Source organism: Myxocyprinus asiaticus, chromosome 10, assembly GCF_019703515.2.
Source record: "Myxocyprinus asiaticus isolate MX2 ecotype Aquarium Trade chromosome 10, UBuf_Myxa_2, whole genome shotgun sequence".
NCBI lineage: Eukaryota > Metazoa > Chordata > Actinopteri > Cypriniformes > Catostomidae > Myxocyprinus > Myxocyprinus asiaticus.
Window position 1 is genome coordinate 51,285,001 of NC_059353.1, and position 25,990 is coordinate 51,310,990.

Consider the following 25,990-nt stretch of genomic DNA (forward strand, 5'->3'; position numbering starts at 1 on the left):
GCTTTTTCTGAAAGCTGAGATAATAAATTGTTATGGGTACACCGTACTATAAAGGTTTAATAAAATACTGTAATAGATTAAGATGCATAATGAGTTGCATTGGCAAGAAATTGTCTGCTAGGGGCATAAATGCAAAAAATACAACACAAAGGGCTCCTGTATTAGTTAAATGTACAATTATGAATCGAAACACAGTTCTGTTGTTACGTAAAATATCCAATAAAAGCTGCCGTGCAATTCTGAATCCAACATATTTTTAACTCTTTCCTTCTCCTTGAATTATCAGCCAGACCAGGACCAGCCCAAACCACCTCTGAACACGTCCTGGAAGCTTCTGTTTTCTGAACTTCTGAGCAAACAATCGCCACACTCATAAAGACTGAGTGAACACGCATTTAGAAGTGATGATTAAAATATCAAGCTTCCAATCACTATTTATTTTCATACATCAGTGCATGTTGTGTAGTTTGTACAGACACTAATGCTTTGGCTGATAGCTAAGGCAAATGGTTAATTTTTTGCAGGAATTATTTATAGTAAAGAATGGTGTCAGATTGCAAAAGGACAAGAAAGGTCGTCAATGGGCACCAGGATTAAAATAGCCCTGTGACACGGGGATTCTGCAGTTAGGGAAACTTTTGACTACTTGAAATATTGAAAAATACAACTTCGTTGTCAGTGTTAAAATAAAGGTGTGTTTTTCCCAGAATAAGATCAGATCATGACCCTGATAAACCTTCAAGTGGATTTAGGTGTACTGTGTGTTTTTGTGGATTTTTAAGAAAGTTCACTTTTTGTCGTTGAACTTTGTTTCTTAATTAAAACTGATCGGTTTGGCATTGATATCCAACATTTTTTACATTTTTGAAATAAAAATGACCGAAAACTAATTTCATAGCTAACATTTTATGCATGTTAAATAAACATAACTAAACATTTTCACATTTTTTACAGTTTGATTGGAAATGACGAATCAAAACAAAGTGAGATTTCACTGTTTATTGGCCATATTTCATCTCAAGCATGCTCTTTACTCACACTTTTGTCCACTTGGTTAACAAGTACACTAACTTCTGAACAAACTTAATTAGGGCCGAAATTGTTTGGTGAGGTGATGAATAAGGTGCCAAAAATAAATTATGATGACAAGTTTATAATCCCGTTTTAACGAGACCTTCATATAACAAAAAGTTAAAAAAAGTTCTGTTTGTTTTGGTGAAAATCAACCCTTGGGACTTGATGGTCCAAAGTTAAAGAAACACCCATAAATATCTTGAAATGAATGACATTTCTGATGTTCAAACTGTCATTGTGTTGCTCTTGTAGAGATGTACTCCTCTTTTTTCCCTGTTGGCTCCTCCTCTACAGACTGAACTGAAGGTTGAGCTTCACAATCACTCTTTTACAGCTGAACTCTTGGAGCTCCAGGGTTCCTGCACAAAGACTTGGACGGGTCTAACTGGATCCTTATGGAATATTCCGCTGTCATTTATTTATTAAATGAATCTTTGGAGGTTTTCCTCACTGAATAAGCAGCCCGTTTTGTCTAGATTTATTTCTAATTTCCCTGTTGTTGTTATGCAAATCTCAAGAGTCATTTTTGATTAAGATGTTCAGATGTTCTAGTGGATTTTATGCCTACAACTGATTAAAATGTGCACTATTTTAAGAAAATGAAGGCTCAAGATTCAGTCGTGTGCAAGAACTGCAAGGTGAGTGTTTCTCCAGTGCTTTTGAATGAAAACTTGACATGAAATAAAACTGTTACATCTTCAAACTCGTTTGAAATTTGTATAATGTAGGTATAATTGTATAAACCATACACAATCAATGCATAAATATTTTATTATTGATGTAGGCTGTTGGGGTCTTAATTTTGGCTGCATGCTGGCTTAATTTGGTTCCTAATTAAATTATTTTTCAAACTAAAAAATTGTAAATTATTTAAAAAGGCTTGACCATATCTGAATGTGTTGTTGAATGAATTTCTTTCATAATTTAGATCAAATCCAAACTGTATAAATGGAAATTCCTTTTGGGGAAAAAAAGTTTCAGATTGTCCTGTTTTCATTCCATTAGAATTTCTTGGTTTTGTTTTGTTTTTACAGCACATGTTGACTAAATTAAAGATATAATTCTGTGAGCTGTCTGTGTGTCTCAGTGATTCATTCTGTCATGGGCATCATGGGCTCTTCACGCATCGGGTTGATGCTGATGTTGCTCGTCAGTGTTCCGGGCTCCACCGGCTCTTGTCCGCGGCCATGCGCCTGTTACGTGCCCGCTGAAGTTCACTGCACCTTCCGCTCGCTGACCAAGGTGCCCACGGGAATCTCCACACAAGTTCAGCGCATTAATCTTGGGTGAGTTACTGCACACTGTCAACTGCTTTGACTGTGTAGCTTCATGATTATTTACACTAACAATCTAAAGTCTGGAAATGCCTTTGTTACCATCAACATTTTAGAAGTCAATGGAACTAACAATTTCTGAATGCTTTTTCCTTCACCATCTACACTCATCCATTAAAAAAATAAATATGTTACTATTGTAACATACATTTGTTTATTTATGTTTATCTGCAAAACTAGTTTCAAGCATTTAACCCTTAAAATCTATGGAGCCGCCAGCGGGTCCAAAGGGGGGCGCTATAGTGTGAAAAATGTTTACGCTTAAAACCTTAAAGTCTCCGTATACATAAGTCAGGCATATGAGGTATCATTTGAAAGCTTATAATCTGAACTTTTCAGAGATAACCTTCACTTCTGCATTTATGTTACTTAAAATAAAAAAATAAGCCCTCAAAACATTCACGTTGAAAATTAGCGCCCCCTAGAGGTAACGGGGTAGAAATATTTATATAAAAATAAAAGTCCTTCACATAGCACCTAAATGGACAAGTCATATATCAAATGAAAGCTCTCATTCTCAGGAATATGGCTGTATAGCTACTGTATACCACAGTTCAAAAGATTTTCAAAAGAATCACAAAGTGAAATATGATTTCTGTCTGTCATCAAATACAAACGTCTCTTTTATGCTCCAATAATGCAAATAGCCAAAAACTTTATATCTGCTTTTACCTTAGGAAGTTTTATAAAAATAAAAAAGAGTCTTTTTTTTTTTACTTCTCTGTGAGCTTTCTTGGCTGAATAATCCAATGTTATATCTTAGATGTCCAGAACAAAATATGCCATCCAGAAGATAAAGCATACAAAACAAATAGAAGATATGGTTTTGACTATTAATGAAAAATGTTATATATCATCACAAACGGGAGGAGCTCAGCTTTCTAATGACACCTAGATTGAGCTTGTAGTCCACTCAGAGGCCGAGATATTCAATGAAACAATGAGGGTGGTGCTTGAACTGAAAATTAGACTGAATGTCTATGGACGAGCACATCTGTGAGGGTTAAAATGTGTTAGAGCGCCACCTACATTTCAGATCTGTATATTGTGATGGAATGTAATAGAGAAAAAATATTTTTTCTAGTGCTTTCTGCCACCTAGTGGAACAAAATGAGACTTTTCAAAGTGAGGTAGAGTGAACAGAACCAGAATTACATGTTTACAAAGTTAGGACAAAAAAATATTTATTTATTTATTTTTTAATGTATTTTATTTTTTCAAAAAAACTTTGGTTATCATAAGATTATAAACACATACAATATTATTTATGAATAATTGAAGTATTTTTATTTTACTTGGGGGGGTTCTCTGAAAAACGAGACCAATTTTTTGCAATTAGTCCACAGTATGTGACTGGTGAGTCACCATTTTTTTGGAATGGTGAGCTTTTAAATTTAACTGTGAAAAATTGTGGGCAGCAGCCCAAACATGCACCAGAGTTTAAGGGGTTTAAGCATAAGGTTTTAGATTGAAAAAAAAGGTGTTTAAGAGCATGAGAAACAAATTCAGTCAAGTGTGAACTAAATTTTGACTTGTAGTGTACATGATATATTAATTATTCTACATGTCTGTAAAAATTTAGGGTCTTTGAGTCACAATGTATTTAAAGAAATAAGTCTAAACAAATGAAAATGTGGTTGATAACGATGCGTTTCACCTTGAATAGGTTTAACACTATAAATCACATCACAGACGTCGCCTTTGGTGGCCTGAGAAAACTGGAGCTGCTGATGATGCACGGCAACAATGTGCATAAAATTCCAGATAGTGCCTTTCAGGATCTGGTTTCCTTACAGGTAAAAAAAACTGTCCTCTGAAGCGCACGAGTCCATCATATATTTTAATTTATTGGTTCTGACAGATAAAAAGGAACTTAAATTTTAAAGGAATGTTTAATCAAATATTTCTGTCATTATGTTTTCACTCTCATGTTATTCCAAACCTGTAAGACATTTTGTAAGGAATAATGTAAAATCAGCTGTTCGTTATTGCAAAATAAACACAACAGGGTGATCAGGACCCCGATACAAATTGAAGGACAGGGTTTATTTTGCAATAACGACTAGTTGGCTGTACATCATCCAGCTTATTACACAGCTGCCTACCAAATAAATAAATTAATGGACATGCAATATTGGTTTGCGTTGAAATGATGTTATTACGTGAGAAAAAAGAAATCACAGAGCCTCTAGAAACAACTTAATTTCACTTCCGGTTTACGTGGACGTTCTGTTTACCTTCAGATTGCTCATTATCCAGCTTATTACAAGACTTAATTGCCACATAAATAAATACATGAAACACTGATTTGAGTTTAAATTAATTTATTAGATACCTTGTCTTATAATTGTGGCACATTCAGAGTTCACTTGCCAAAAATGGTTTTCTTTTTTCTTGCAGGTGTTAAAAATAAGCTATAATAAACTGCAAGTCATCACTGGCCACAGTTTCTCTGGTTTGTCAAGCCTTATGAGGCTCCATCTGGACCACAATCGCATCGAGTTCATCCACCCTGACGCTTTCAGTGGTCTGACATCACTGCGGCTGCTTCATCTCGAGGGAAACCACCTGCAGAAGCTCCATCCTGCTACATTCAGCACCTTCACCCTGTTACAGCAGTTTCCCATGTCCACACTGAAGCACCTGTACCTGTCTGACAACCTTCTGAGCAATCTGCCCAGAGACATGCTGAAGAACATGCCTCAGCTGGAGAACATCTTCTTATATGGGAACCCCTGGAGCTGTGACTGTGCTATGAGCTGGATACAGGACTGGAGAACACATCATTCAGGTACATCACCAGTCTTATACACTTCACATGTCCAATCCCATTTTACTCTAGATATCATACTTTCTCAAAGCTGGCTATATCAGTTTTAAAACATATACCCACATGTTAATACTTAGTATAAATGTTTATATTTAAAAATAAAACTTCAGATATGAGGGATTACAAAAATGTATCTGCTGTTTTCCTATTTGTGTAACTGCAGTTTGGTCCTCTCATTTCAAATGTATTTCACTATAAAGCCCATATATATATAATGCATTGTAAATGCATTATAAATGCATTATACTGAATTCAAAATGTCTCATAATACACCTTATAATAAGTTATAACTTCTCATAAATAAATAGAACTACAGTTATAATGCATTATAAGACTTCCTCTATTCATAGTTATACTTTAGAGTATAATGCATTATAACACAAGCAACATCCACTGTTAATACAGCAGAAGTTAATAAAGTATAAGTGCTGTATAATGTAAACAGTTAAAAGTCTTTATGATGTGATCATATTAGAAGTACAAAAGCAATATCTGCTTATAAACAGCCATAACATAAACATGTAACATACACTAACATTACAAGTCAAACTTATATAATGGAAGTTATTTATCAAATAAGTCTCCAAATAAGATGCACAAACATTAAAGTTTATTGAATAGAGTTCAGTATAGAATCAGTTTTATTTTTATTTTATTCTTGAGTGTGTTTACATGTGTGATCAACATTAAATATTTCGAGTTTCTGATCTATTTTAATCTTGTAGCTTTACAAGTGTTTTTCATAATATCTCAAAATGTGCATTGAATGTGTGTTATTGTGTGTTTGTGCATGTGTAATGTATATAACTTCCAGCATGACTTGTAATGTCTTATAACCACTTAATAATATCTTATGAATGTTTATAAGACAGTTCTTTTGTCACTTTACTTAAAGCATATGTATTACAAATATATATAATACATTATAACTTCTGCATATAAAATTGGATGTTGTTTGTGTTATAATGCATTATACTCTAAGGTATAACTCTGAATAGGTCATTATTATAATTGTGGTTACAATTATTTATGAGAAGTCATAACATATTATAAGGTGTATTATGAGACATTACTAATGCATTATAAATATGGGCTTTATAGAAAGTGTTACTGTATTTAAAGACACATTGAAATGGCTTGACGAGCACAGTTTTACATATTTTCTGTGTTGACATATTTACTATTGAAACAGGAAGTTGGCGATGGACATACTGAGCATGTTTATATGCACATCAATACACTGATATCTACTAAAAATCAGTTTCTTCAAAAAATCAGACAACACAAGAAAACTGTGCTTACATGGGACTTGAAATCATCTAGTTATTTGCACAAAACTTGCACACATTGGATAAGCCAGTAGGAACGTTAGTTAAGGTATTTACATGCAACGTAAATTCGATTTATGCTTAAACTTTGTTTCTTTTTTTAGGGGGCAATGGTTTAAGGCATTAACATGACCACACACGTTGGCAAATTAAGCATAATTGTTGTAATATTGTTCATGTAAACGCACTTGTTTAAGCCTTTGTGTTTTTCATTTTAGTTTTTTCGATCATTTTGGCTGTGTTAATGCCAAAGGTGTGTATTTTGGGGGGAATTTTGATATTTCAACCTCAGTTCCTATAATACATCTATAATACACTGTGTACACAAAACACAAAACACTCAGGGCCTTCAGAACAAAAATGTCCCCATTGAAACCCATTAAAACTACAATATTTGATCCCAGTGCCATTAAAGCATAAACTCATGAATTCTGTGATATTATACTTTCATTCCAGAGCCCTGGCTTCAACATTTACATTTTTGTATTTTCCACCAGATGGCACCATTTTTCTCATGTTTAGCCTATGGAGCAAATACATGCTTTTTCCCTATTTTCTGTTTGCTGTGTTATAGAGCACTGCAGGACAATTGAATAAATGATGCAGCTAAAATTGTTTGGGTATGTGTTGATATGGACGTCAGAGTGTGTTTTGTATGTGTGTATTGAGAAATGTTTGTGTGTGTGTGTGTGTGTGTGTGTGTGAGTAAAAACAACAGTGGCATTATGTAAACAAACTGGCATTTAAAGGGTTAAAATCCTGAAAATGAATGAATATTTGGTTGTTATGATCAGGACTGATGTTGGTTAACAAATCTAAGTCAGTGAAAGTGGAAAATAATATTAATATATCATATATTTATGGCAGTTTTTTGACGCGGACATTTTTGTCCTCTAAGGACCTCTGAGTAACATTTTTTTATTGATGCACAAGGGTTAAAAACTTGTTCCTGTTGTTTTTAAATTGCCAATAGCCTTTAGGTTACATCATAGGCGTGAACCATAATTTTCTAATTTCTATTGTTAGGTGTTGCACAATTATTATAGATACTGAGTGCAAGAGGATGCCATCAATATTTTTGGTGTATATGTGTATATCTGCTTAAAGTAAATGTTTCTATTATTAGTATTACACTAGCATATACAGGACATGGCTAACAGACATAACAACTAACACCAAACAAGACACAAGACTCCAATATTGATTTCATGGGCTCTTTAAAAGTGCAAATTAGAGGTGGATGTGTTGGGAAAGCTACATTGAAACTGTAGTATTCCAAGTTACAAGCTACTCATTTAGTTACAGTAGTTACTCCCCAGCACTGAAGATGATTGCGATAAACTTGTAGAAACATTGAGTGAAATACTGAATTCAGTCTTCTAAATTCTGGCTTTTTTATTGATCTTTTCCCAGGTGTGATGAAATGTAAGAAGGACAGAACATTTCTCAGTGGCCAGCTATGTCCACTGTGCGCCTCTCCTAAACACTTTAAAGGAAAATATATCTCTGATTTTAAAGAATTCATCTGCTCAGGACCAGCCATCAGGTCTTCAGGAAAGGACATCTCACATGAGGAGAACATCAGTGAACTTCTGCCCATCGACAGGATCAAACCACCATTTGGAAATATCTCCCTTACTTTATCCGATGAGCATGGGACTAAAGCGGACATCATCTGCCAAATACTAGAACCAAGAGAGTCCAGTAAAATCAGCTGGAATTACACCAAATCTCTGGAGATCACTGCAAACATGAGTCTTTTCTTTGACTTGGAATGTCCTATTGATAGAGACAACTATGAAAGCTTGTGGAGGCTTCTTGCATACTACAGCGAAGTGCCTGTGCATCTACGAAGGGAAATCATGTTAACCAAAGAGCCGCAGGTGAGCTACAGATACAAGCAGGACATTGAAAAGGACGCCTTCTACTACACTGGAGTCCGAGCCAATGTTTTAGCCCAACCGTCTTGGCTAATGCAATCCTTTATGAACATAAAGTTGAACCGGCTCTATTCCTCTTCTAAGAGCGTGAGGCTTATTCTTAACACTTATCTGTCAATCAATACAGACAGGGAACTCATGAGACAGCAGAGGAGATCTTGGGTCATGATTCAACATAACAATAAAACCCAAACAACTTTCAGCTCTATTGTGGGTGGTGTAATTGAAATGGACTGCAATGTGCAAAGCTCTGGGAACGTGGCCATTCAGTGGATGTTGCCTGATGGTTCAGATATTAAAGCTGCATTCAGAACACCTGACAATAGAGTATCTGTCTCTAGCACTGGCACGCTTCACATTAAATCTGTCAACCACCGAGACTCTGGAGTTTATTACTGCATTGCAGAGGTTGTAGGAGATACTGATATTCTGCCTTTCCGTCTTTCCGTTGTGGAGTCGTCAACCCCGCTCACAGGTGAAGAGGTTGGAAGCGCTTTGACTAGATTTGTTGGCGAGTCTGCTTCTTTGCCTTGTATTACTATGGCAGCACCAGATGCGGTGGTAAATTGGATATTTCCAGATGGCCGTATAGTGAATGCAAAGGCAAACAATTCCAGGGCCGTAGTCTATTCCAATGGGACTCTCTTCATTCCAAATAGCCAACTCAACAACAATGGATATCACAAATGTGTAGCCATGAATCAGCATGGTGTGGATGTACTGGCAACTAAACTCACGGTCTTGAGAAGGAAACCAATCCAGCCACTAAAACAGTTTCCCATTGGACCACAATCTGTTGCAGGTGTGTCCACTAAGGTAAAAGCCTTTTTGGAGGAAATGGAAGAAGCTTCTGGAGATTATTCCAATACTCAAGAGAGAATACTACCAAACAGAAGCTTCATTAACCAAAGGAGGGGTCCAAATGCAAGAAAAAAAGGACAGTCATTTGGCAACGTCCGCCATAGACGTCCTTTTAGGAAAGGCATGCACGGAGAGCAAAACCAAAGAAGTGTTAATACAAAGAACATAATAGACCCCCAGAAATGGGCCGATATTTTGGCCAAAATTCGTGAGAAAACGGCCAACACATCACGCCACATTGTCCAGCATTCTTCACCGGTGAATTTAGCAAAGCCAGGAACGATTGACAACACAGAGGGTTCATCTCCAGATGGCATAAATCCACAAGAAGAACCAAACACTTTCGGCACTCCACACGAAATGGGTCATCATGTTTACAACACTCCAACAATTACACCTCAGACTGAGGAACAAAACCATAACATCAACCAAACTGCTCCTTCAGAGTTAGACACTAGTTCAGACAAAGTGACTTACACCAGATATCCCACAGCTGCTTCCGATTATGTGATCACAGAGATAAATGTTGCAGAAGGAAGGCATGTGGGCACCATAAGTCCACATGAGCAGACAGAAAATAACCGAGTAAACTTGGGACCTGTCATCAAACTGGAGACAGAGAGTGTGGGTAATATCTCCAGAACGGGTGGTTTTGATGCTGGAAAACGTATTGTCAGCACTTCATTTACTAATACTTCAACTGGCAGTATTAAGCAAGAAGCTCCAACTGCCTCAACACAATCAAGAGCAAAAGATCACTGGAGCACTAGGAGGCGTTTCGGAGGCAGGCGGCGCATAGCATTAAGAAGGCCATTCTCAAAAATTACTACAAGAAGACCATGGTCAACATCTACTGTAGCAGAAGTTAATTTTCAAACTGTATCATTGACCACTGAACCTAAAACCCTAGCTGAAGACACATCGGTTCATCCAACTACAAGAGCTTCTGTTCATGTATACCCCACAACTCCAACTAAAAGCACATTTGTCTATCCAACTACTAGAGCTTTCCAGAGGACATTAACAGATGGAATTAATGAGGAAAATACCATATTTTCTGATGGGAAAATTGGTTCAGACATCCGTTTAGTGAAGCCAATTGATTTCCTTGAAATTCAGGAGACAACTAGCTCTAGAAGTCGCTCTACATCTCACCCCATGAGCACTACAATGGCAACATTGTCTGGAGTTTTGACTCAGGGATTAGAAAATGAAGACACTACTCCATTAGAAGAGAAAAAGGATGAAGACAATGCATCTGCAGAAGAAATGGATGAGAACTTTGTTCCCATACATGACGATCCAACAGATAAACCTGGCATTGAAAATGTCCCACTGACAACTTCTCGGCAGGAATTTACAAACATCCTTTCAACTGTGTTACGAACTGATGCAACAGAAATTAGCTTAACACTGAACCCAGATGATTCTACATCGGATGTCTTCCATGTGCGGGAATCGCACTTTGAGGATGTTCTAAGACAGAATGATACGTTGGAACTTAGTAGTTCTAGGGAAAATGTTACTTCTAAAGAAGAATCTGTAGTCACTCCAGTGCCACCAGAAAATTATTTAATTCTACAACCAAACGAAAGCTTTAAAAAAGAAGAATCAGTTCAAAACCATATATCATTTTCCTCAACTACAAAGACAACTGTTGGGATTCAAAACAAGTCTTTGGCCACATATTCACATCCAAATGAACGCTTTAAAGAAGGATTGGTTCAAAACCAAACATCTATTCCCTCAACAACAGAGACACCTACAACATCCATCATCTCTGTTGGAATTCAAACAGGGTCTTTGGAAGCAAGTTCACAAACACCTTTTCTTGCTACTCACAATGAAAACTCATTTTCAAATTCATTTTCTAAGGAAGACCAAAGGGAACAGTTGGTTCCAAAGCATGAACCTTTGATTGTTCCTGCAACATTTATAGATACTTCAACCACAATTACATCTGCAGTAACAACAACCATAATTCCCACTACAACCCAACTCATTAAAATAACAACACTACCTACAGCAACCACTTTACTTTCTACAACCACCACAACACCTGCTAACCCGTTAACTTCCAGCCTTCCCTTACCAGACAACAAAATCCCAATTTACTCAAGAAATCCTGCAACAAACTACATAGATGCCAGACACAGTATTAGAATTCCCAGCACAAATAATAGGTATCCTTTCTATCACAGTAGAAATCCTTCTGTAGTTTTTAGGCCCAATATCATCAGAACACCTTCCGAGATCACCTCATCTGTGGATTTAAGATCTGTCAACAACATCAAATCAACGACAACACCGAAAATATTGACCACAACCAGCTCAAATCCCACAAATACCTCAAGAACCAGACAGCCAAACAACCAGATTCAGATCCATGGGGAATCCATAAACAGACAGTCGAGCACAGTTCTTTTACCTCAACGACCCCAAACTCCAGCTGTCCTGCCAATGAGACCCAGAATTACTACTGCCAAACTCCACACCATCACTGTGAATGCTGGAACAGATGTGCAACTGCTGTGTGATTCAGTGGGGGAGCCCAAACCATTCCTGACCTGGACTAAAGTTTCCACAGGTGATTCACATATGACATGACAAGGAGTTGCAGTACAGTTACATTGTGAAAAGGGAAGTGAAATACTAAAGCAACAAGCCATGAAAGTCCATGAATATTAATAGACATGCAAGGGTTAGTTCACCCAAAAATGAATGTCCATATAATGCAAGTAAATGGGTGCCATCAGTCTGCTGTCTGTTGGACAGTCCAAAAGTCATATTTAGGCAGCATAAAAGTAATCCACATGACTCCAGTCGATCAATTAATGTCTTCCTCTGTTTGTATACAACAGAGGAATGAACAACAATCAAACACTTTATAGTTAAAAACTTTTTAATTATCGATTTGTTTCTTACGTCAACCTATCAGTTTGCTTCAGAAGACATTAATTAATCGACTGGAATCATGTGGGTTACTTTTATGCTGCCTAAATATGACATTTGGACCGTCAAACAGACAGCAGACTGATGGCACCTGTTTACTTGCATTGTATGGACAAACAGAGCTGAAATGTGCTTATAAAAATCTTCATTTTGGTTCTGCTGAAGAAGGAAAGTCATACACATCTGAGATGGTAAATCATGAGAGAATTTCCATTTTTGGGTGAACATTTCCTTTAATATAAAATTTTGCACATTAATACAGAATGTGTTATGCAAGTTGTGTTTACATTAATTGAACAATGGCTTCAAATGTAGCTCATCCAATCAGAATTCAGCGTCGGAACTATTCAGAGAGAATATTTTTCTCTTATTTGAAGAGAGAAAAAAAACATTTTTGAAGAGAGAAAAAAATTAATTTGGAAGAGAGGAAAAAAATTCCAATGCAAATTACCTACTGTTTTTCAGCTAATATAAGGGTCCTCTGAAAAATCGAATCCTGTCCGAAAGCGAATATTTGTGATTGTTGATATTTAATTTTTACAGTGCTTCTCCTCATTTATTTTTACCTACATGAACTACCATCAAGATCATACTTTGCCTGCTGCGCGGCTTTCAATTTGGATGAAGATTTTTTTTTTGCCATCCAATGAAATATAAGAAAATAAAATTAACAAGTAAAGCTAAGATTGCAGAAACTGTTAAGACTGGCCTCTGTAATAATATCAGCGTCAGGTAAGATAATCACCTTAATTTCTCTGCTCAATCAAGTAATGTTATTTCATTGGGTTTATTATAGGCAGCCACTTCTATAAACTCGTGAATTAATAATGTATAATTGATGTTACAATTCAATCAATAAATGTAATTATTTAAAAATATTTTTTTAAATGACAAGTAATTTTACATTTAAACTGATAAAGTTTAAAAGATACGTTCATTTTATCACCTAAATTATGTGTTCAACCAACTGTAATGCCCACATATAGAAAACAGACACTCCCACCTCTGTAAAAAACTCAGAGATCTTTAGTCCTGTTCAATAAATCTCAGACGTCGAGTGATAAAAATTACAACTCAAACGTTGTTTAAAAAACTAATCCCATCCGAATAGGTTATTTCTGAAAGTGAGACCAGCCACAATTAATTGTTTTGTCACGTAATGTTTGAGTTTCGTTTTGATTTGCGAGACAATGATTGTTGTTGACATTCCTTGCGCACTAGCCAACTATTGTATGTGGTTTTTATCAAAATGTAGAACAAACAACTAGCCAATTAGTATGACAAAATTCTGGAATACCAGAGACGGAGAATGCAAATGACATATTTTAGAGATACAATATAACCATTGCATGTTCCTCTTTTTGTGCAACCTCTATGTATGCCTAAAATTTTCAAAAACTAACATTATTACTATTATTATTAATTAACATTATTATTGTAAAAACTATAATAGTAAAAATAGATGTAATTTTATTTGTATAGCACCTTTTATAGTACTTCACATGTCATATAAAAATGTTAAGATACAAATAAAAATCAAGAAAAACACGATGTCTAATTAATAAAAAGATTATTGATGCAATGCTTTGAGCTTGTAAAAGGTTCTGGATTTTTGTGGAATAATGATGGCTTCTAATAAATACAGGTGCATCTCAATAAATTAGAATGTCGTGGAAAAGTTCATTTATTTCAGTAATTCAACTCAAATTGTGAAACTCGTGTATTAAATAAATTCAATGCACACAGACTGAAGTAGTTTAAGTCTTTGGTTCTTTTAATTGTGATGATTTTGGCTCACATTTAACAAAAACCCACCAATTCACTATCTCAAAAAATTAGAATATGGTGACATGCCAATTAGCTAATCAACTCAAAACACCTGCAAAGGTTTCCTGAGCCTTCAAAATGGTCTCTCAGTTTGGTTCACTAGGCTACACAATCATGGGGAAGACTGCTGATCTGACAGTTGTCCAGAAGACAATCATTGACACCCTTCACAAGGAGGGTAAGCCACAAACATTCATTGCCAAAGAAGCTGGCTGTTCACAGAGTGCTGTATCCAAGCATGTTAACAGAAAGTTGAGTGGAAGGAAAAAGTGTGGAAGAAAAAGATGCACAACCAACAGAACCGCAGCCTTATGAAGATTGTCAAGCAAAATCGATTCAAGAATTTGGGTGAACTTCACAAGGAATGGACTGAGGCTGGGGTCAAGGCATCAAGAGCCACCACACACAGACGTGTCAAGGAATTTGGCTACAGTTGTCGTATTCCTCTTGTTAAGCCACTCCTGATCCACAGACAACGTCAGAGGCGTCTTACCTGGGCTAAGGAGAAGAAGAACTGGACTGTTGCCCAGTGGTCCAAAGTCCTCTTTTCAGATGAGAGCAAGTTTTGTATTTCATTTGGAAACCAAGGTCCTAGAGTCTGGAGGAAGGGTGGAGAAGCTCATAGCCCAAGTTGCTTGAAGTCCAGTGTTAAGTTTCCACAGTCTGTGATGATTTGGGGTGCAATGTCATCTGCTGGTGTTGGTCCATTGTGTTTTTTGAAAACCAAAGTCACTGCACCCGTTTACCAAGAAATTTGAGCACTTCATGCTTCCTTCTGATGACCAGCTTTTTAAAGATGCTGATTTCATTTTCCAGCAGGATTTGGCACCTGCCCACACTGCCAAAAGCACCAAAAGTTGGTTAAATGACCATGGTGTTGGTGTGCTTGACTGGCCAGCAAACTCACCAGACCTGAACCCCATAGAGAATCTATGGGGTATTGTCAAGAGGAAAATGAGAAACAAGAGACCAAAAAATGCAGATGAGCTGAAGACCACTGTCAAAGAAACCTGGGCTTCCATACCACCTCAGCAGTGCCACAAACTGATCACCTCCATGCCACGCCGAATTGAGGCAGTAATTAAAGCAAAAGGAGCCCCTACCAAGTATTGAGTACATATACAGTAAATGAACATACTTTCCAGAAGGCCAACAATTCACTAAAAATGTTTTTTTTATTGGTCTTATGATGTATTCTAATTTTTTGAGATAGTGAATTGGTGGGTTTTTGTTAAATGTGAGCCAAAATCATCACAATTAAAAGAACCAAAGACTTAAACTACTTCAGTCTGTGTGCATTGAATTTATTTAATACCCGAGTTTCACAATTTGAGTTGAATTACTGAAATAAATGAACTTTTCCACAACATTCTAATTTATTGAGATGCACCTGTAAAATAAATAATAAAAACAGCTTCTCCTATTCTGTCATTGTTTTCCCCCACAGGAGCCATCATATCAGCAAATACCAGAATCCAGCGGTTTGAGGTCCTGTCCAATGGGACATTTATCATCCACAATGTCCAGCTTCAGGACCACGGCCAGTATATGTGCAGTGCTCGAAATCTATACGGCATTGATAAGATGACAGTGACCCTGGTGGTCTCTGTGCACATGCCCAGAATCACACTTCCACGTCATCAAGATATGACTGTTTATCTCGGAAACAGTGCTCTTATGGAATGCCAGGCGCAGGGTCTCCCGACCCCAAACATCAGCTGGGTGCTGCCCGACCGCTCAGTGGTGCGTTCTGTTAGCAGTACGGATCAGAGGGTTATGCTTCACGCAAATGGAACTCTTCAAATCAAGCACACTAACTACCCGGACAGGGGCATCTACAAATGCATAGCAAGCAATGTTGCTGGGACCGACATGCTGTCAGTGAGGCTCCAAATTTCAGCGTTGCCTTCCATGATTCAGGAACAGCGCTGGGAAAACTATACGGTCCATGATGGTGAGGAAGTGTACATCCACTGTACTGCTGAGGGTGCGCCAAGTCCAGCTATACGATGGGTCACCATGAGTGGCGCACAAATTCGTCCCTCACAATTCGTCAATGGCAACTTGTACGTTTTCCCCAATGGGACACTGTATATCCGCAATCCAAAAGAAAAGGATTCTGGGAATTATGAGTGTGTAGCTGTGAATTCTGTGGGTGTGTCTAGAAGAACTGTGAGTTTACTAGTGAAAAGAAATTCATCAACGGCCAAAATCATGTCCACCCCTTCACAGAGTACAGATGTGAGCTACGGAGACCAGTTGAGTCTGAACTGCACCGCCACTGGAAGCCCCAATTCCAGGATCATCTGGAGGACTCCATCTAAAAAACTGGTTGATGTACATTACAGGTATGAGAACTTCCATATTACCACAGCTTCATTTAAAGTGCCATGTGTTGTGTCATAATTGTCCTCTCTGGTTATTTAAAAGATCATACCAGGGTTCCCACTCTCCATAACTTTTCCATGACCTTTCCAAGCATTTGTTATTAATGGAGACAGAATTTAAAAAAAATAATTTTGACCCATCATTGACTCAAAAGTACGATTCTCTCTCAAATCGGACAACACTTGCAGGCAAGTTTTAGGGGCCGTTCACACCGAATGCATTTATTTTTCTATATAAACATTCACTAGACAGACATCTTTGTCCATGGCACAGAGCCGGTCAACCCAGATATAGGCATCTGCCTAGGGTGGCATCTCATTGGGGGCGCTGATCTACAAAGCCAAACTCAGAATATTTTTAATGTCTTATTATGTGCCTCCAGTTGTGCTGCTGTCGCTGAGATAACAAGTACCTAGTGTCAATGTAGCGCTGATAAACTCAACAGGGGGAAGTAAAGGTCTCAACCTTTGGGTTGGTTGGTGAGGCTGACGGGTGCCGCGAGGCGTGATCATACAACAGAACTGTTCATCAAAAAACTACACATTAAATGGTAATAAAACAGAATCTATCACTACATTTGCACGACAGCTACATTTTGATATAAGATAGACCTGACAGACATTATTGAAATTCTAAAGAAGAGTGGGGGCGGTCGGCTGACACAGTGTAACATATGAGTAAATAATCATACATTACTTAACATTTACACCCACATACATTTCATACATAACGCATAAATAGTATAGCAGGAGCGTAAACAGAAGCATTATTGATATATTAATATTAGTGGACTGACATTATTTTTTTAACCCTTGTGTGACCTTCGGGACATTTTTTCTTTTTCATTTTCATTTTTTCAATCATTTTGACTGTGTTAATGCCAAAGGCATACATTTTGCCCAAGGTGTGTATTTTTTGGGGAATTTTGATATTTCAACCTCAGTTCCTATAATACATCTATAATACACTGTGTACACAAAATAGTTACACTCAGGACCTTCAGGACAAAAATGTCCCCATTGAAACCCATTAAAACTGCATTATTTGATCCCAGTGCCATTAAAGCATAAATACATGAATTCTATGATATTATACTTTCATTCTGGAGCCCTGGCTTCAAAATTTACATTTTTATATTTTCCACCAGATGGCGCCATTTTTCTCATGTTTAGCCTATGGAGCAAATACATGCTTTTCCCCTATTCTCTGTTTGCTGTATTATAGAGCACTACAGGACAATTGAATAAATGATGCAGCTAAAATTGTTTGGGTGTGTTGGTATGGATGTCAGTGTGTGTTTTGTATGTGTGTATTGAGAAATGTTTGTGTGTGTGTGTGTGTGTGTGTGTGTGTGTGTAAAAACAACAGTGGCATTATGTAAACAAACTGGCATTTAAAGGGTTAAAATCCTGAAAATGAATGAATATTTGGTAGTTATGATCAGGACTGATGTTGGTTAAAAAAAATAACTAATTGAAAGTGGAAAATAATATTAATATATAATATTATTATGGCAGTTTTCTGACGCAGACATTTTTGTCCTCTAAGGACCTCTGAGTAACTTTTTTAATTGACGCACAAGGGTTAATGAATAATTCCAGCTTATTGTTAAAATAAAACATTTTGCCCCAAACAGTGGTTCTCCAGTTGTTCCAATGCTGTACTATTTTCTTTTTTCTGAGGAAACAAAAAAGGAAACGTTTGCATAACTCTATGCTGCCAAGGGAAAAAAAATACACAATAAAAATTCTCATTAAAAAGTCCATGTGATTTGTGCGCTATATTCCAAGTCATTCAATAGTTTAGTGTAAGGAACAAAACAAAATCACTGTCATTATTAATAATATTCTTCCCTACCAAAAATCACTCAAATCTTATTTGCTGTTGCGGTATTAAGTGTGTTGCATCGTGATTGGTCACTTGACATGTGGGAGCCATTTGCTGTAATGCATCCAAAATTAGTTTTAAAATTGGCATCTTGACTGGACGGCCACTTCTAGTGAGAGTACCCACAGTGCTAAATCATCTCCGTTTATAGACAATTTGTCTAACTGTGTACAGATGAAAATCTATGTTCTTCCAGATAACTTCGTAACCCTTTCCAGCTTTATGCAAAAGCAACAATTCTTGATCGTGGGTCTTCTGAGATCTGTTTTTTGCGAGGCATGGTCCACGTCAGCAGATGCTTCTTGTGAATAGTAAACTCAAAATGTTTTAAAGCTTTTTATAAATCAAAGTAGCTCTAACCCACACCTCCAATCTCGTTTCATTAATTGGGTACTAGGTTTGCCAACTCCTGACTCTAATTAGCTTTTGCTGATGTCTTTAGCCTAGGGGTTCACTTTCATTTTCCACAGCACTGTGAATGTTTAATGGGATGTGTTCAGTAAAGACATGAAATAGTATAATTGTTTGTGTGTTGTTAGCTTAAGCACATTGTACTTTGTCTATACTTGTGATTTTAATGAAGATGAGATCACAATTTATGACCAATTAATGCAGAAAACCAGCTAATTCCAAAGGGTTCACATACTTTTTCTTGCTACTGTATGCTCTTTTTTTCCAAATGGAAGAAAATTTTGAGTTACAAAGTTACAGTATGCTTCCATAGCACAATCAACTCTTTATCTCGATAGAAGGAAAAGTTAATTGGTCCTTTTACAAATAATGCATTTTATAGACATCAGAATCAAACCTCTCGCTTCATCTCTCATTTCAGCTTTGATCGTAGGATAAAAGTGCTCAGTAATGGCACCCTGACTATCAAATCAGTGACACACAGGGATGAGGGTGACTATCTGTGTGTCGCCAGAAACAAAATGGGAGATGTTTACATTCTTTTTAAAGTCAACGTGATCATGAAAGTCGCCAAAATCGAGCACAAGCCACTAAGCAATCACAAGGTATCATATGGAGGCGAGCTGATGGTTGACTGCATCGCTTCTGGTCTTCCAAACCCAGAGATCTCGTGGAGTCTTCCAGATGGTACGATGGTCAACAACATCCTGCAGTCCAATGACAACTGGATCCGCGGCAAGAGATATGTCGTGTTTGACAATGGCACGCTGTATTTCAATGAGGTGGGAATGAAAGAGGAAGGTGACTACACATGCTACGCCGAGAATCAGATTGGAAAGGATGAAATGAAAGTTCACATCAAGGTGGTGGCAGATGCGCCAGTAATTCGGAATAATACTTACAATGTCATCAAAGTTCCTTACGGGGAGACGGTCGTCCTCAATTGCAGTGCGAAAGGAGAACCTGCTCCTACCATAACATGGATGTCACCATCAAGTCACATCATATTGCCAGTATCAGACAAGTACAAAGTCGCCAATGATGGGATGCTGCGCATCCAGAAGATCCAGAGGTTTGACGCAGGGAATTACACTTGCTCGGCTAGGAACGTTGCAGGAGTGAACAGGAAAGTTATTCATGTAGAAGTCCTTGTGTCTGGACCTGTCATCAATGGATTGAAGAGTCCCAGCACCATCAAAAGAACTGCCTCGAAAGATGAGCATGTACTTGTAGACTGCAAAGCTGAGGGAAATCCAGTTCCACAGATCACATGGGTACTCCCGGACAATGTTGTCCTGCCTGCACCATACTACGGCTCAAGAATCACAGTTCATCGCAATGGTACGCTGGATATCCGTGCTGTACGGAAAAGCGATTCTGCTGTGTTTCTCTGCATTGCACGCAATGAAGGAGGAGAAGCAAATCTCCAGGTTCAACTTGATGTGACTGAAGATATTGAGAAACCACGGCTGAGAAGTTTGCCTACGGAAACCGTCCCATTGACTGATGGAATACTAGTGAGCTTAAACTGTTCCATAGATGGAAAACCCAAACCAGAGATCACCTGGATTCTCCCCAATGGAACGTCTCTCCTCAGTGGAACTGGTATTTTCCGCTTCCATCATCGGCTTGATGGAACTTTACTCATTAGGGAACCTTCCGTTTCAGAGGTGGGCCGGTATCGTTGCATAGGGCATAACAGTGCTGGTTACGTCGAAAGGACTGTGATGTTGGAGTCGAGCAGAAAACCTGACATAATTAACAAGTACAGCTCACTGGTTAGAATCATAAGTGGCGAGAATTTGCAGCTAAACTGTTTGTCAAGTGGAAATCCGTTGCCCAAGCTGACATGGACTTTGCCGAATGGAGTCGTCCTAACCAGACCAATGCAAACAGGACGCTACGCTGTTCTCAATAACGGTACGTTGACTGTTCAAAGGGCATCCGTCTATGACAGGGGAACATACCTCTGCCAGACTACTAACGAACATGGATCTTCAAGTCTGACAGTTTCTATCATCGTAATAGCGTATCCTCCTCGCATCACCAGTGGACCTGCGGCAGTTACCTACACCAGACCAGGTGTGGCGGTTCAGTTAAACTGTCTCTCTCTCGCCACGCCGAAGGCTGAGGTGGTTTGGGAAATGCCGGATGGACTGCAGTTCAAGGTTGGTGCCCAGCCTCGTCTCTATGGCAACAAGTATCTCCACCCACAAGGCTCATTAATTATTCAGAACCCATCGAGCAGAGACAATGGCTTCTATAAGTGCACGGCCAAAAATGTGGTGGGTAGTGACAGCAAAGGAACATATGTGTATGTGTTTTGATGTAAAGTGATTCATTTTGCAGACGCACCCATAAAACTGCGATTAGTTAGTGCAGACGATACTGTTTATACATAGAAAAGAGGTCTTTTAAAAATATAGTATATGTTTATTTAACATTTTCTACTGGCTTTCTTGTAAATAAAGTATGATGTTTAATCCACTTTAAATGAAGCAACTCTGGAGTGAGAAGTATATTGAAGAGCAGATACATGCGACGGCAGAAAGCTACGCATATGTTCACAAAATTGGAACCGAACGGCCGGCATACACAAAGCTCTACAAATCTTTCACCCCTTGCATTTTTGGTTATTATAATTTTGGCCAATCTGCCTGATCTCATGAAAATGAAGTGACTGCGGCAACGTTGTTTTAAAATATTACGATTTTCATTGCATATATCGCTGCAGTTTTGAGGTGAAATGTCCACTGTGTGATGCTAAAAGCGAGTTAAATGTTCACCCAAGCAGATGAGATTTTCAAGGTAAATGCTTTATCTAGTTTTAAATCAACAAAACCGGCCTCCCTACTCTAAACCTTAAACCTAAACCTAACCGATAGTGTCAGAAAAAGCAAATATGAGATGAAAAACACAAAGTGTCATTTTGTGGTGCTTCTATGACACTTTGGGCTAACATGTGGACTCGCGTGTTCTTCAGGACTCGTATCCTGCTCCTACACATCATAAGTGTAATGCTCTATCAGTCAAGCTACTGCAAAATCATGTTGTCATCACAACAACATTCCACAGTCAATATGGCCAATTTATACCAGACCAGCTTCTACGATTGTCAAAATCACGGTGACTGACTAGTTATTTCCATAGTTCAAATGTTGACCCAATCTAACTAAAGAGATTGAAATCTGCTTCCACTCCACCGGCACAGAGAGAGAGAGACTGGCTATACACCATTATATTCACAGTTCACACATACCTTTGACGGGGACGCTGTCTTCAGTTTCGGATACTTCTGGAACACTGTTGGTTCAACTGCGTGTTCTTGTGTATCAGTCCCTCTTTTTTATGTGTCTTAAATCATTTGACAGTCTTTTATTGTTTGTGTCTGCATTCAACAATGTCACACAAGCACAATATGCCCTGTGTTTTATAATGCATATTGCATTCGACATTGTGTGTCTTGAAGAGGTAAGGGTTAACGTCATTTCCTCATCCGCAATAATAGGATACAAAGCAATATTTGACTTTATGACTGATCTTTGATATCTTACCTTACTGTGAATTAAGACAAATTTTCCTCTTTTAAGAAGAAGAACACGAAACCCACGTAGGTTTTAAATCAACGTTATTTTACTTGATTAGCCTGATAACATTGTGCAAACAGTAAATGGTCATTCTATGATATCATATAAGTCATATCATGCAAGTTATAACTACTTACATAAACATCTGTACTTGTTGAGAACGGAACATCTCCTTATGGTTCAACATGCGTCTACAAAACAACACACAGGCCCTCATCCACTTTCATTCATTTCTAGCTTGTTTTATTCATGTTCCGGGGGTAATGTAGAAATGTGGTTAGATGGACCGATCAGACGTCTGCATATTTTCACTTTTCTTAGTGCAAAAGGCAAAATGGCACGTTTACCTATTTAAATGAATATCAGATGCCGAATTATAGTCTTTATCAGGAATATACTTCAACGTCTGTTGTTGTTTATGCAAGAGGACTTGCTATTGGCTGTTGGTATTGCATAATTAATGAGGTACATCTGTGCAGGATTTGGGGACTGTTTGGTGTTATTAATTAACATTTAAAAATGATGGGGGTTATAGTTCTGTTTTAAGTTCTGTTTAATGTTAATTATGTCATGTTATGTTATGATAGGGGTTTATTTTTTTGTTACCATGGGTGAGATTAGTGTTCCTCTGAGTTAGCTGTGATACTGTTTAAAAGAATGATAGTGTAAACAAATGTTTTTGTAACTCTGAATCAATTAACTGTTTGTTTATAAAAATTATTTCCAACTTCAGAGTGTTTGAAACTCCTCACGCTGGTGACACCTGATGGTAAAATCAGATTTGGTTAATTTGAAACGTGCACCAAAACATTTGTTTGAGGCAAATGATTTTTTTGAGTTTCAAAGCGTGTACTGCAAGTGTTCATTACTCGTTTAAATTAGCTGAAGCCTGGCTTATTGATTGCTTGAGCAAGACATAGTTTGATCTTTGTTGTTTATCAAGAACAGGAAAGCAATGTATTTGTTTCTGTTCAGTCAATTCCCATGCTTTACTACTTTTAATGCGTGCGCCAGAAGTGCTCATATTTTTATGTCAGCTGAAGTTCATTTGAGGTTTAGCCCCCCCCGCCATTAATCACATTTAAATCCATTCCTTAGAATTGCACAGATTTTCTCCATAAACAGAGCAGACAATGAAAAAAACAATCTACAGATTCTGTCTGGGCCTGCTGATGGGAACAAATGATGAATTCTGTGTGTCCTTCGGGAAAAAAAAAAAATCCATACTAATAAAATTAACTCATAATTGGTACACAATAAATTACTGTCTCAAAACTCACAACCTCATGTGCCCTTGTCTACACAAGCAACGTCCTGACTGAAATGGACCCTCATAATATCACAATGAAACCTTATTTTTTACTGAAGTTAAAGTGTGCATCACATACATAATGCATTTATGGAACTCCCTTATGATTCAAACATGCATGTAATGTTATACGATTTGAAATTGCCTTTGCATCTGAGCACATCTGATGCCAAAAAGCTCTCTAGATTGGCAGATTGTGGGTCTTAGCTACTGTTTAACTGATAGGTGTTTGGCTTACATGAAAATGTAGTGGGGGAAAACAGTTTTATTGAATTAAATCAGGAATTTCTTCCAGTGCACATTAGGGTTAGGCCATATGCAGTGTTTCTTATCCCTAAAATAATTCTGTTTTCTCGCACATAAACAACAATGTACAGTTTTGTAAACAGCAACTAGCAGTATCTTGCATTAGCATGGAAATTGTGTTGAAATGAAGTCTCTGTAACTAACGTACCCACTTCAGAACTGTCAACAAGTGGTGTCATTGCAATATTGTACATGAGAATGAAAGGTGTTCACTTCTAAATGCAAAACACAACTAATTGAACTGTTTAAGTCTGTATATCATCTCTTACAATTGTTAACATTTATTTTCATCAGCTTCTCTTGAAATCATAATTACATAATTGAATAAACATTTTATTATTTATGAACAGTATTTGGCTTCATTTATAATACTGTAAGTTTTTCCTCAATACTTCTCTAGCAACTAGTGTAAAACCACTGAAGTACTAAATACTCATGAATACCTAATAGAGCGCAACTGTGCCCGCCCACTTTTTCAGCCGTCTGGGTTCTCGAAGTATTCTCCTCATTCATTTCTTCCATAGACTTTTAATAAAATCCTTCATAAAAGAGTTGTGAGTTCATGAACCAAACCAACCACCTCCGAGGAGAATCACGACATCACAAACTTTGTTTTGAGGCAAAAAAGTGTTTGAAAATCAGACATAAAGACAAAGATACAAGACTGTGTACTTACTGTTTTTAATCAGGGCACAAACTACAATCCCATGAAGCATTGCGAATGATGGGAATATATACAACTATTTATTTGAGGTTGTTGATTATAAGTATAGAAACAATAGATTTGGCGTTTATTGCAAAATATTCCGATATATACAGTAAGTAGTTTAAAGGTGAAGGGAGACCAACCTGATTACATAATTTACAGTGCATCATGGGAGCGCACGGTCGCTCTGAGGCATGTTTCGCGGGTTTCGTTGGCAGCGGATCTATGATTGGTGCATCTTTTTGTACGCTGAAATAAAGCAGACAGATGGCTTCAACGGAAGCATATACAAGCAATGAACAACTTCGTAGCTCACGGAGGGTCTGTCTTTGAAGGTTTATAAGTTATCGCTGAAATTTAATTCGTCTATGCGATAAAGGAATGGGATTTTTACTTCCGGAACCAGTCTGTTGTGCTCTATTAAAAGTAAACACGGCACACTATGTTGTACTAATGGAATAGTTCAGCCAAAAATGAATTTATGCATTCCAATGTCGTTCCAAATCTGTATGACTGACTTTCTTCTTTGAAACATAATAAGTCCATCCCATTAAAGTGTAACGGGAGCCAGCTGATAGATAGTTGTGCAATGTGTATAAACCTCACTCTCCTGACCTCAAGAGGTGCACTAGTGGCTGACGCTAAAGGCTGTTGCCTCCTTGTTAGTGCACCCGCCTCCCATGCTGGAGATGCTGGTTTGAGTCCCGTACGGAGCAGGTAGAACAGGAGCATCACAATGGTGCCGTGACCCAGATGGGAGTGAGGTTTAGGGGGGTGAGTGTAACGGTGGCCAGCTGTGCAATGTGTATAAACCTCACTCTCCTGACCTCAAGAGATGCACTAGCAACTGATGCTAGAGGCTTTAGCCTCCTTGTTAGCACACCCACCTCCCATGCCGGAAACGCCAGTTTGAATCCCATACGGAGTGGTTAGAACAGGAGCATCACAAAAGCTTAGCTGATTTTTATATATGTTGTACATAATGAAAATGAGGATTAATCTTAAGTGTCCCACTTGTATTCACTGTTAATAACACTGAAAAATGTGTACAATTCTGCAATGCTCAGAAAAGAGCAGCATGTGTACTTTAGTGTATTTGAATGTAATTTGTGGACAGTATGTACTGATGTGCTGGTGAGCAGTGGTGTTGTAGACATCATTCCACCTATCATGAAAGCTCTTTTACACTAGGGAAAGAAACCCACAAGAGCAAGACCAGCTCTGTGTCTGTAAGATCTCCACCAACAATC

At 37.8% G+C, this 25,990-nt stretch overlaps 2 protein-coding genes across 2 annotated transcripts in view; both read left to right on the forward strand.

Annotated features, from left to right (window-relative positions):
- LOC127446978 (neuroligin-4, X-linked-like) overlaps positions 1–25,990 on the forward strand; it is a 760,753-nt gene that overhangs the window by 123,132 nt on the left and 611,631 nt on the right. The gene's annotated exons all lie outside the window — the stretch shown is intronic.
- On the forward strand, positions 1,561–24,381 carry LOC127447012 (matrix-remodeling-associated protein 5-like). Its single transcript, XM_051708452.1, has 7 exons — positions 1,561–1,712; positions 2,162–2,360; positions 4,075–4,204; positions 4,809–5,199; positions 7,980–11,954; positions 15,594–16,494; positions 19,254–24,381. Exons 2-7 carry the CDS (start codon positions 2,176–2,178, stop codon positions 21,157–21,159), a joined length of 7,488 nt encoding a protein of 2,495 aa, XP_051564412.1. The 5' UTR covers positions 1,561–1,712; positions 2,162–2,175; the 3' UTR covers positions 21,160–24,381.